Source organism: Pecten maximus, chromosome 16, assembly GCF_902652985.1.
Source record: "Pecten maximus chromosome 16, xPecMax1.1, whole genome shotgun sequence".
NCBI lineage: Eukaryota > Metazoa > Mollusca > Bivalvia > Pectinida > Pectinidae > Pecten > Pecten maximus.
The window spans coordinates 3,344,014-3,358,677 of NC_047030.1; the positions used below are offsets into that span (position 1 = coordinate 3,344,014).

Genomic DNA, 14,664 nt, shown 5'->3' on the forward strand with positions numbered 1-14,664 from the left:
AGGTGGAGATATCGATGGTTGTACGTTTGAGTTTATAGAGTTTTTGAACAAATTAAAATTAGGAAAGGCAAAGATCGTTCAGATAGATCTAACAAGTTCCAGCTACGAATTCCGAATAGTGGAAGGTATAAACGAGGGATTTGTTAGAGAAAGCCCAAATTCAGTACAACCATCCCATTCTTCACACGCATATTCTAAAACCGGCAAGATAAATAATTTATAAATTTTTGTAAAGACTATTTCGATTTAACAAACATTTCAATCTTCTTAATACATTTATTTTCTTCATAACAGAACTGTATGTGGCATTTATATGATCACCCCACTTGGCGCTCGCATTAAAATAGATTCCAAGATGCATATGGCTATTAGAAAAAATAAATTAAAATCTTTTCCATCAAATATCAACTCTTAATCTTCTATTATTATTATTCTCTTTATTTCCTCCAAAATGAAGATTTTATAAACATATAATTGTCTAGGTTAAAAAGTTACCAACACGTACGTTTAAAGATTTAAGATCCCTATTTAAGACAGTTTAATGTTCTACTGGTTGTTGTTCTAATGTACTGTATGTTTTCTCATTTGAACTCATTTTTATAGTCCATTTTGGTTTCATTTAAATAGCATACATTAATAATTTAAAAGTAAAACGTTTCCGATATAATTTGATTTGATCTAATTCAATTCAAATGTTGTGTTCATTTTTTTTTTTTTTTTTTTGACAAACTGTGATAATTTAGACATAATTTTTACGGTACATATGGTATGTATCATAAGCTAATTTATTTGATTATTAAAATGTAATACTATGTAATGCCATTTCCCTGAATAAATATTCATAATTATTATATATATGTACACATGTACTCCCCAGGCATTGTGATTAAGTATCTACTGTACTGGTATTTTTTATTTTTTTTTTAATTAGCATAACTATCAATAGAATCTTAGTAACCGTGTTTATATATATATATATTGATATGTTGCTTTTAAAAGCCTTCAAAATCGATGTCCGTCTTCATATTGTCTTCTTTCAACATTGTAGGCACATGAATTATAATTTCAAATCCTAAAAGAGAACATACATGGTTAAGTGTTGAACTGTAAATGAGTCACTTGTTTTCATGATATACTGTGATATAAGCACACAATGGAATGCATCAGTAGATAAAATAAGTTTTTTATCTAGTTTTTTTAAAAACTATCTAGCCGGAAAAGTCCCGCACTGTTTCCGAGTCTCTATATTAGAATACAAATCCTAAATCAATAAAATGTTTGAATCGCACAAAAGTTGTACATACTCAAAAAAGTTGATTATCGACCTCGATAACAAATTTTGAAAACATGCACGAGACAACGTCAAAGGAAAACCCGATCGTTTTCTTCGATATAACCATTGGAAATACGGTGGGTATTTAATAGACATGTTCATCATGTCGGTTGTCTTCCAGGGTACGTTATCTGTGTGTGTTGGACGATTAGAAACAAATATGTGAACAAAGTCGGTGTTGAAAGCGCGGGCACTTAACCGTATATATCTGTGTAAAAGAACGGGTCGGTGTGGCGTGTACTTAGATAATAGATCGGTGTCTTGAAATATAAGCTTTATTTTCGCGCGGGTAAAGAAAGAAAAAAATGGCGAGCCACTTTTGTCTTTCTGCCCCGAACCAAAAATAAAGCTTAGCCTTATATTTCAATACACTTCTACTCCATCCTTCACAAAGTCTTCGCGCGCCCCCGAAGACACCCAAAACCCATGTTCTTTTAGCTCCAAGGAAGTCTCTCAATCTCCTATAGCTTTCACTTGTGGTGGTCCTTGTTCAGGGTGTCATACTCATGTCCAACCGTGTCAACTCTTAACTTCCCTAGGCGGATTTAGTAGAATGTCAAATTTTCAAAATCAGGATTTTAATCATGTCAGTCAAGCAGCTAATTTACGTTTAAGTGTTTAACGATGTCATGTTATTAACTCTTTTTCATTAATCCATCATTAAATCCACAAAAATAGCATTCAAAGACACACAATTATGATTATTTTTACATTTCCAGGCTTCATTAATTCCAGCAACCACTCAGTTGAAAATGGCAGTCCGGTAAATACACAGACGGAATGTAAAGGCAAAAACAAACAAAAAGCTATTATTTTCGTTCTTTGTGTTTGTTCCGCTTGGTACACACATTCCGTATTTTAAACAAAATGATGATGCCATGTTCGAAATAGGTTACATGAAGCGTTAAAATGATGTAGCAAAGTGTTTTGTCTCAAAGTATTATTAATTTGGTGTTAATTAGTAATTGGACTGTTTAAATGGGATATATAATGCCTAAACTGTAAATAAACACTGTTGTCACCAAGTTTAGACTTGTGAATATGGATACTATTGTCTCTTTCTTTTAATAAGCCTTATATACAACATCAAGAGTTTTCACAGGCCGAGTGAAATTATTTATCACTAGCCCTAGGCCTCCACCTCTGGGTTTGCAAGTTCGAAACCTACGTGGGGCAGTTGCCAGGTACTGACATTAGGTCTGTGGTTTTTCTCCGGGTACTCCGGCTTTCCTCCACCTCCAAAACCTGGCACGTCCTTAAATGACCCTAGCTGTTAATTAATAAAAGGACGTTAAACAAAATAAACCAAACCAAATCGCAGGCCATGGCAAAATGCGAACGACATTTTCACAAAACAATTTAGGCTTTTTTCGTTAATACATCATGTATACCGCTTTTACAGGTTCTGGTTAACTTTCATTTAAGAATTATGTACTTTATAAGAAAATCTGTCTTATTTGCGCATGCGCAACACAACCAGCTGAAAGCACTTAACACTGAGATATAGCCAATTATTTCTGCAAAATCAATGTTTTTTCCCATTGTATGTGTATTATACATGATAAAGCATGTTCTTAATTTGGTTCAAGAGGTAGGGCCTTGGGTACCCAAGCCATGGCTTATCACACCGGAGACAGGGGTTCGATTCTTGCCAGTGCACTTGACAGGAATGTGTCTTTCCCTATCCTTTAATTCACATATGGAATTCAATTGCAAAACATTTGCTGCATTTTTAAATCAATAAAAAAATAAAAATTGTCACAGATTATGTAACAGGCTGGTAATATCCTATATGAATTCAAATGATAGAAATCATTTCAACTCATGCATGTGCCACTGTGGCTCGTTTCCATCAGTTTGGGGAAAACTACAAATTTGCGTATAATATGCAAATTCGTTTATTATAAGCTAGTCTATAGTTGGAGTACAGATTTGTTTCTAAAAATAGCAAAAAACATATAATGGTTATACACATTTAACGATATTGTGTCTTTAATTTCTGTGGTACAAGATAATGAAAACATGATACCAAATGGTATATTTGGGTACAAACTATCAATGGTACCAAATGGTTATAGTATGAAATAACTTAATTCATTTGCAGATATTGATGTCAAATATAGATGGCATTTACCTTTTAAATACATGTACACTTTATATACTAAACTGGGCATGAATTTCTTTGGATTCAGGAAGTTGGTCGCATCAAATTTGAGCTGTTTGCTGATGCTGTTCCAAGAACTGCTGAAAATTTCAGGTGTTGTATTTTGTATCTCAAATTGATGCCTTTATAAGATAGGCCTGTCGAAAAGTGGTCATGATGCATTAAAGGTGCTGTCAGTCCCTTCATCACCCAGCACATATTTGGTTTTAAAGTTTAGCATACTTCATTTATAGTCACTGTGATAGAATATGTATTTATAAATATCAAAATCCTGAGGAGATATCAATTTTATACAATAGATATTTATTACAGTAATGACTATATATATGTTCAGTATTGATATCAATGTTTCATCATGCCCTAAATTCATGTGATATATTTCCTGGATCAGTCTCTAATTATAGTTGAGAGAAACGAATGGTCATATATACTAACATACATCTATTGCTATAATAGTGTAACGGTTTGATTTCCCCTATAACCCAGGTTCTTAATTATGCATGATAGTACCATGCTTTGAACATATGAACCACACAAGAATTAAATACAGGTCCTGCATTTGTTAAATGATCCATCATTGGCAATATACAACCAACAATTAGTAACCATAACTATTTACAGCACCACAGAATAAAACCATCTTCCACACTACAATATAAAAAGCAGCTATTACCCCAAAACACAGACTGAAAGACTGAAGTAAAGTAACCAGCCAGTGCCTTCTCTTAAGTGTAAGAAAAGTGTAAAAGGGAAAAAGGAAAGTATAGAAGGGAAGTATACAACCAACTTTAACAATGAAGTACCAGCCAATGGCTTCTATATCTTCATACAACTTCCCACACATACTCATAACATGCACGTATATAAACTAGCACACTTTTCCATTCACAATGGTGCACATAGATTAGCATACACTGTTTTCAATATAAAATACACAATCATAATTACTTGCACAAATTCCCAAACTAAATACATATTCTCATACTACATATAATTTAGATTTTGAACACATATGTTCACATTCACAATTAATAATTCAACTACAATTCAACAAAATACTGTAATACATACACAAATACATACTTCTGCTAGTTAGGGAAACAACTCTCAAACAAAGGTACATAACACAAAATCCATTCCCGTTACATTAGCATTAATTTTTACAGACTTTGGTTTACTATGTATTATCAAATTAGCATTTTAACCTGTATAATATGATGATAAAATAGTGTCTTTGATGCAGTTTGACCAGGTAGTGTAACTGTGTTAAGGATAGCCCTAGTTTCCTCTGGTCCATGACACCAGACATGGTGTTTGCTGTGTATCTGTACTGTGATATTTGGTGGGAGTATATGAAGATTATGATATTTTTATGTTATCAGACAGCTATGTACCGGGGAGTACAGAAGAGATGGAGTGCCTATTGGCTACAAAGGATGTATATTCCACAGGTGAGGTGCACAGCTGCATAAATATATTCCCATATCTGGGCCCAGTTGTTCAAAAGGTGATTAGCTTAATCACTTGATTAGTGAAAATCTCATTTCTTCTTTACTTCAAATCATATATGTGTATATTCTTCAAAGTCAGCAGGTATGAAGAGTCTGGTAGGTGTTATAGTTTCAGAAAAGTTTGTCAAATAAGTTTTACCAGAAATTATTTTATCAAGATTTTGATATTGATGTTAACATAAGCCTAATCACCTTTTGAACAACCGGGCCCAGGTGTGGAATATCGTGTTGTAATAGCTCTGTCAGTATAGACATAGAGCATTTGACAAAATGGACCTCAGGTGAAGATTGGAGGTGTGTGGTTTGATTCCTACCTGGGGCAGTTTGCGTTTCTCAAGAGTCCGAGGTCATGCACTGAAATATGTTGCTATAGTTGCATCCTTGTTAAGACACAATTTGCGCTTAGTCTTGATAGCAAGCATGACAGCACAGGCCTCTAATTATTACTCTGTGAGGTGGCCTCCAGCAACACATGTTAAACGAGGTACATAAGACCTTCACTAACCTGAATGTTTCAGGGTTTGTTACTACTGAGATGAAAACATTTGAGCCTTTTTTCCAGAATCATTAAAGACTTCATGGTGCAAGGAGGTGACTTTGTAAATGTAAGTGAATATTTAATTTCCTTAAAAGGTATCAAATGCTGATCTCAAAAGTTCTAATAAGTAATGCACCCTTATAAATTTTTTTAGTAATTCTAAAGTTTTTAGAAGCCTTATTTGCATGATACTATAGAATTTTATAATTTTAATTGATAAATATAAAATAAAAAAATTAGGTTAAACCTTTAATCTTTTGTCCAAATTACTTTGTGGATCCTGTGTGACTGATAAATGGTGACACATTTGCATTTTAATACATGCACATTGTATTTCGTTTTATAGCAAGATGGAACAGGAGTCTGCAGTACATACGGTGGAACATTTGCTGATGAAAACTTCAAAAGAAGTCATTGTGGTCCGGGAATCCTTTCTATGGTGTGTACACTATATTCATTCTTTGGACATGTTATCAATGGTAGTAGACCAAGACAAGTATTTAGATTTATTTGATTCTATGACAATCCCTCTTCTGAAAAAATGGATGAAACTAAACAAAAAGTAGGTAGGTTGGTAAGATTTGTCATTTAACCAATACAAAATTCAATGCTTATATAAGAATGATTTTGTTTAACTTAGATAGCCTGCTTTAGAATTACAGTGAAATTTTATGCTAGAAACAAAAAAATAGTGTCGATAGAGTAACAAGAAACATTTTTTGAAGCTGTTTTTGTGATGCCTGCACTAATTGGGTATTTTTGTGATGCCTGCACTAATGGGGTATTTTTGTGAGGCCTGCACTAATGGGGTATTTTTGTGATGTCTGCACTAATTGGGTATTTTTGTGATGCCTGCACTACATTGTAATTGGGTATTTTTGTGATGCCTGCACTAATTGGGTATTTTTGTGATGCCTGCACTAATTGGGTATTTTTGTGATGCCTGCACTAATGGAGTATTTTTTTGTCATTGCCGTGGTGTTGCATTAGTTTTTAACAGAACAAAAGTAAAACAAAATCTGTCTCAGGTTCTACGTGTTGAAATCAATTTGCCATTTTTGGGAGTAAATCTTTGTAAACACGCAGATGAAGAAGCTTTGATTAATGAACGTAGAAACATTTAGATAAAGGGAGGTAACCTTTACAGCCTGTATATCAAGGAAGTTTCCCTGCCAGTTCATGGTGGCTTTTCATGTTAAACTCATCTTTGATGTTTGTTTAACAGACTCACTTTGACTATGTTAGTTGTAGATAATGTTGTGGTTTTGCCCAATTCTCTTCTTTGCCTTTGCGGCAGTAACCAGTGCATCTGATCGTCACAGGGCTGCTTTGATTGCCAGTCTGCCATTCTTCAAAACACACGAGTTTGTGCTTGTGTATATGACATATTTTCTGTTGCTCCTTCACATAACTGTATTGGAACAATTTCCTGTAATAATGGGGAGTTTCCTGGATTTGAATACAATTACAAAAAGCTATGGTATTGAATCTCACATTACATCGTTATTAGGTTATACATACTATCATTCAACATATTTTTGTAATTTTATCATAATTCAAAGAAGCTTTAATTTACAAATTGATAAAATTTTCAGTAAGATGAAGTGTAGTAATATCTTCATATTCACCCTCATAACATCAGTTTGTGATGTTGGTACAGATTTGTCAGTGTTGTTTCTGTAATAAATTGTTGTAATCAGAATGTTAATATCTTAATATACAATCCTATAGGCTAACAGCGGAAAGGACAGCAATGGATGTCAGTTCTTCATCACCTGTGCTGCCTGTGATTTCCTCGACAACAAACATGTGGTGTTTGGTAAGTTTCCAGCCCTGGTAGACTACAAGGGATGTTAGCAATTGAACCCTTTGTTCTCAGGTAAAAGGCTGGAATATATACTATACATGTATATTTTGTATATATATATATACATGTAACAGTGTGGACAATGAAAAATGTCAAAAATGTTCGAGGCAATCTGCCCCTTTATCAAGATACAGAGAATACAAGTACAATCACATAATATATAAACAGTACTAGAAAATACAATACGATACAGTAAGACTAGTATTTATGGTAGTAGTTGAAATAAAAACCATGAACTCTTCGGCTGGCGTGGGCCAAAGGGGATGAACAGCTAGGGCCATGTTCTATAATGGAATGATATGTGACCCGGGCATTCAAATGCCGAAGTGTTAATAGATGTTTCGTATATAGGGTCTAGTAAGTAATAACAACGGTAAGGTCCAATATAGGTTCTGGATCCCAACAAACCGATGTTCACTGGATGAGAACTACTGGAAACAGATCATTGGTCATGTAGTAATAACGACAGTACAGACAAGTAAATAGTCAAATTCTCGAGGCAATTTGCCCCTTTATCCAGACTCAAATAAAGTACAAACAATCACATATCGACATAGAACATGGAACAGTTAAACAAGTTTAGTAGATAAATAATGAACAATATTGTGTTTGTGTTAATGATCTCTTGGTCGATAATTAATTCGCCTAAGGCCTATTGTAATATATATCGGTATGAATCCTGACCCTAGTTTCACTAGCTTTCCTTAACCTAAGGAAATTTCTAGTAATGAACTGAAGAATTTCCAAAGAAAAGTTTTTTTGGATTTAAGGAACAAATTTTGCAGTAATGTATTCCTGTCCCGGGACATTTCAAGGTATTTCTTAAAGTTAAGGAATGTATGCGAAACTGGGGCCAGGTATAGTTTGTAACCTAAAACAGGAGTTTATAAATATAGGTAATTGTAGGTTTTATATTCAATTGAAATTATATACAGACTTTGAATCAAAGTTTTTGCATATAATGAAATCCTGGGGACTCTTAGAATTTGTTCATAATAACCGGGCTTCAGTTAAACCGGGTTTTCTAATATGCACCCAAGATACTTTTAGTTTTTGAAATGTTTTAATTGCTGTAAGTTAAATAAAATTGGTTGGATTTATTCAATTTCTCAAATTAATTGATACCGAAATATTAACTACAGTGTAGTCTATATCTATCTATTTGAGAATCATTGCTGAAATAAATTTGGAATTCATATTGTCTTTACAGGGAAGGTTATTGACGGTCTGCTAGTTTTGCGGAAGATTGAAAATGTACCAACAGGGCCAAACAACAAGCCAAGGATTGCTGTGATTATCTCGGAATGTGGGAGAAATGTGACACCTCCTAAAATTGGTGACTCATCGAAAAATAAGGCGGCTATATACTGTGAATGACCTAAACTCATCAGTGTAGTTTTGGTGACATCAGTCATCAACGTGCAAGGCCATGTTACTTGGCTTTACGTTATGCATGTTTAACTATAAACTAGTAGTTAATGGCGGCTGATGCTCTGAATTATTCACAGATTAATGTGACTTTTAGACTTATCTATTCTCTCACTTGTTTTCAGTCAAAATGTTTTAGCTGATCATTAAACAAGACAGTTAAAGTTATGAGATTCATCTTCCTATAGAAATGTTTTTTTCAAATTATCATGAAGCTGAAGAAAAATCTATTATCATTTTCAATTTGGGAGCAACAACATGTTGAGACTTTGTTACCTTGTGTCATATATATACATGTTGATATATGACATTGTGTACTTTCTTTCGTTTGGTCTTTAAACTATACACTAATTAAGTTAGTGTATCAAATGGAAACATATTTTGTTATTATCATGTCCACACATTTTCGTTTTGCATGTGACCAAAAAAAGTCACAAGAGGAGAACGATAGTGTTACATTCCTGGTGGTATCGTCAGCATTTCTCGTTAAAGTTTTACACTTAGATATTTTACTCAAAAAGTTTTAAGTTCAACTGTAACCAAACTTGGTATATTGTTATATCAGATGGTGGATATCTCAACACAGTGCAAAAACTTTGATTCAAAGTAGAGGGTGGGTTGTTTCAAAGTAGAGGGTGAACTTATTTAAAGTAGAGGGTTGGCTTATTGTAGTACATTGAAATTGCATTTAACTTGTTAACATTTTTGCTGAAAATTGACATGGGCACACTTTTTATTGGACATTGGCTTATTGCTAGATAAATCTAATGCATTTCAAATGTCCTGTAAGTGTACTGAATGTATGGTGACAGTGAAATAAAGATGATTACAAACTTGATGTATACTGGATATATATACTAAATATGTTTTGTTTGTGTTAATGATGTTTTCTCAAAATGTTCACTTTTCTACATGTTTTATGATCTTGACATTTAAATGTTCCAACAACTGAGGATTTTGTCCATAAGAATGTGTACACTGTATTACAAAATAAAAACCTGATGTCATACAGTCTCCCTCAAAATAAGGAGACATTTTGGAGATAGGGATAATAACTTTCTAAAATTAGTATTTAATGATCGATTTACATGAAGTTTGGTAAGTGTGTTCAATTTGCAACACATTACACTGAAGTAAAACTGTCAAGGTCATTAGGCCGAAAGGTCAAATTTTGTTTCTTTTCACTGGTGAATATTTGGTTATGATCAAGCAAAATTGGTCGAAATAAATCAAGGACTCAAAAGATCAAAGTTCAAGGTCACTGGGTCAGAGGCAATGAACATTTTGTTATGATATGAAGCTAAGTCAAAATAGATATGGGGAGGTAAAATTAGAACTGATCATGAAGATAAATAAAGGAAGATGAAAATCAATAAAAAAGAGTTAGTTTCTAGTCCCTGAACATCAATCAAGGGGTTGAGGATTTGTTACTAGTCCCTAAACATCAAACAAGGGGTTGAGGATTTGTTTCTAGTCCCTGAACATCAAACAAGGGGTTGAGGATTTGTTACTAGTCCCTAAACATCAAACAAGGGGTTGAGGATTTGTTACTAGTCCCTAAACATCAAACAAGGGGTTGAGGATTTGTTTCTAGTCCCTGAACATCAAACAAGGGGTTGAGGATTTGTTACTAGTCCCTAAACATCAAACAAGGGGTTGAGGATTTGTTACTAGTCCCTAAACATCAAACAAGGGGTTGAGGATTTGTTACTAGTCCATAAACATCAAATAACATAAAACACACTGCAATTGCATAATAAAGATAAAGTACACTTGCATTTGTTGTAAGCAAAGGTCATCAAAGGTCATCTCACATTCAACAGCTACCACCAAAACCTCAGCTACTGATATCTAAGACTGGTATTCAACATCTATCATCAAGGTTAGGTTCTACCACCAAAAATTGACATTTAGCTTCTAACATAAATGATTGGTATTCCACTACTATAATCAATGACTTGTTTTGTGTCTACAAGCAAAAACTCATTCTTGATCTGCTACCATCAAAGATTGATATCTGTCATCAAAGACTGATATTAATCCATTTTCTACTATCAAACACTGATTATCTACTATCAAAGACTGATATCAATTATCTACCATCAAAGACTGATATCCATCATCTACCATCAAAGACTGATATCCATCATCTACTATCAAAGACTGATATCCTACTATCAAAGACAGATATCCATCATCTACCATCAAAGACTGATATCCATTATCTACCATCAAAGACAGATATCCATTATCTACCATCAAAGACAGATATCCATCATCTACCATCAAAGACTGATATCCATTATCTACCATCAAAGACAGATATCCATTATCTACCATCAAAGACTGATATCCATTATCTACCATCAAAGACAGATATCATCATCTACCATCAAAGACAGATATCCATTATCTACCATCAAAGACAGATATCCATCATCTACCATCAAAGACTGATATTCATCATCTACCATCAAATACTGATATCCATTATCTACCATCAAAGACAGATATCCATCATCTACTATCAAAGACTGATATCCTACTATCAAAGACTGATATCCATTATCTACTATCAAAGACTGATATCCTACTATCAAAGACTGATATCCATTATCTACCATCAAAGACTGATATCCATCATCTACCATCAAAGACAGATATCCATCATCTACCATCAAAGACTGATATTCATCATCTACCATCAAATACTGATATCCATTATCTACCATCAAAGACTGATATCCATTATCTACTATCAAAGACTGATATCCATCATCTACCATCAAAGACTGATATCCATCATCTACTATCAAAGACTGATATCAATTATCTACCATCAAAGACTGATATCCATCATCTACCATCAAAGACTGATATCCATTATCTACCATCAAAGACTGATATCCATCATCTACCATCAAAGACTGATATCCATCATCTACTATCAAAGACTGATATCAATTATCTACCATCAAAGACTGATATCCATCATCTACCATCAAAGACTGATATCCATCATCTACCATCAAAGACTGATATCCATCATCTACTATCAAAGACTGATATCCATCATCTACCTTCAAAGACTGATATCCATTATCTACCATCAAAGACTGATATCCATCATCTACCATCAAAGACTGATATCCATTATCTACCATCAAAGACAGATATCCATCATCTACCATCAAAGACAGATATCCATTATCTACCATCAAAGACTGATATCCATTATCTACTATCAAAGACTGATATCCATCATCTACCATCAAAGACTGATATCCTACCATCAAAGACTGATATCCATTATCTACTATCAAAGACTGATATCCTACTATCAAAGACTGATATCCATCATCTACCATCAAAGACAGATATCCATTATCTACCATCAAAGACTGATATCCATTATCTACCATCAAAGACTGATATCCATCGTCTACCATCAAAGACAGATATCCATTATCTACCATCAAAGACTGATATCCATTATCTACCATCAAAGACAGATATCCATCATCTACCATCAAAGACTGATATCCATCATCTACCATCAAAGACTAATATCCATCATCCACCATCAAAGACTGATATCCATTATCTACCATGAAACACTGATATCAAAAATCTACCATGAAACACTGATATCCATCATCTACCAGCAAAGACTGATATCCATCATCTACCATCATAGACTGATATCCATCATCTACTATCAAAGACTGATATCCATCATCTACCATCAAAGACTGATATCCATCATCTACTATCAAAGACTGATATCCATTATCTACCATCAAGGACTGATATCCATCATCTACTATCAAAGACAGATATCCATCATCTACTATCAAAGACTGATATCCATCATCTACCATCAAAGACTGATATCCATCATCTACCATCAATAACTGATATCCATTATCTACCATCAAAGACAGATATCCATCATCTACTATCAAAGACTGATATCCATCATCTACCATCAAAGTCTGATATCCATCATCTACCATCAAAGACCGATATCCATCATCTACCATCAAAGACAGATATCCATCATCTACCATCAAAGACTGATATCCATTATCTACCATCAAAGAGAGATATCCATTATCTACCATCAAAGACTGATATCCATCATCTACCATCAAAGACTGATATCCATCATCTACCATTAAAGACTGATATCCATCATCTACTATCAAAGACTGATATCCATTATCTACTATCAAAGACTGATATCCATCATCTACCATCAAAGACTGATATCCACCATCTACTATGAAAGAGATTTCCATTCAACTTCTATACTTCCAACCCGAAGCCCGCCATTACACGAAATCGGAAGATATTTTGGAGTAGAGTCTGGCCAATACACGTTATCAGCATTGTTGGTTGATATACAGCAGCGTCGTTAAAGTCAACTCATATCAAACGCCCCTTATAATGTTCTTTAAGCTGACAACCAAACGAAAATATTGTCGGGGAAGATAAGTGTGTTCTCTGAGAATACGTGACTTTTTTGTTTCCCTATAATGTCTCCTGAAAAATATAGATAATAGATGTTTGGAAAGATTTCAATTTCTGAACGACAAAGTGGACACAAATTTATGGGCCGCTTCCTGAAAAACAAAACAACGTTCTGCAAATGGGGAAATGGTGATATACAACTGTCATACGTTGGAACAAACACGACAGTCGACCCTAGTTATCTCGAAATCATTTTGGTCATAAAAAAACCTTCGAGAAATTCGAATCTTCGAGGTCTTTGAGTTATTAGAGTTCGATAACGAGGTTCAAAACGATTCTTCCTCAGAGTTTGGCTATACCAGAGACGTATATACCAGAGATATACAAGTCACTGGCTATACAAAGCAGTTGTTCCGTCAGACTTTTATCCAATAACGAAAATTTCGACACACGACCGAGTTCCTTTCCTATGACAACGCCCTTTTACAGTAGGAATGCTATATTGCGACTTGATTTTGTAATATTTCTGGCGCTGAGTAATTATAACATTTCGGTACAAATCACTTTTTGGATTTATTTTATAGTTTCGCTTTGAAAAGAAGCAAACAATTCTTTAGCATATCTAGCCCGAGTTTCCTCTGGCCCTGACACTACCTACACCAGACATGGTGTCAGGGCCAGAGGAAACTCGGGCTAACTGTGATCGGGGTAAGTTATTGTTTTATAGATATAAAATAAAAACACATAATTTTCGTTTATGATGGTTTTTGGTACATCTGTTATTCGGTAAAGAAGACTAGGGGAATCTCTAATATTTTGAAAGTGTGTAATGTGTTATGTGTATTTACGCTGAAACGCACATTGAATTAAAACATTTGTTAATATATGATTCCTGTCATAGATTCGCGCGGTTCTGTAGGACATGTAACATGTTTGGCCTGTATTACGTAATAAGGGGGCCGCGGCGGCCGAGTGGTTAAGGTGTCACTAACCCTCCACCTCTGGGTTGCGAGTTCGAAACCATAGGTCGGTGTTTTTTCTCCGGGTACTCCGGCTTTCCTCCTCAACCTCCAGAACCCAGGCATGTCCTTAAATGATCCTGGCTGTTAAACAAAATAAACAAAACCAAACGTAATGAAGAGATAACAACATATATATAACTCGTAAAAGCGACACAGTGCAACACGTTATAACGAAAACAGATAAATTTAATAAATTTGTTTTGTATGGTGTGTTACAACAGTTTGACACTAGCTATATAGAGCTACATATATTTTAAGGGTAGACAAATGAAAACATCAACTGCATAATACAAATTTGTAAATATAAAAAGTGACAAAACATTCACCA

The 14,664-nt window shown here is 34.2% G+C and overlaps 1 protein-coding gene across 1 annotated transcript; it reads left to right on the top strand.

Annotated features, from left to right (window-relative positions):
* Nucleotides 1-1,297: 1,297 nt before the first annotated feature.
* Nucleotides 1,298-9,703, top strand: LOC117345318 (peptidyl-prolyl cis-trans isomerase H-like). The gene is made up of 7 exons (XM_033908386.1): nt 1,298-1,410; nt 3,526-3,590; nt 4,880-4,948; nt 5,571-5,613; nt 5,893-5,985; nt 7,278-7,365; nt 8,624-9,703. The coding sequence occupies exons 1-7, from the start codon at nt 1,348-1,350 to the stop codon at nt 8,788-8,790; spliced, it is 588 nt and encodes a 195-aa protein (XP_033764277.1). The 5' UTR covers nt 1,298-1,347; the 3' UTR covers nt 8,791-9,703.
* Nucleotides 9,704-14,664: the final 4,961 nt, after the last annotated feature.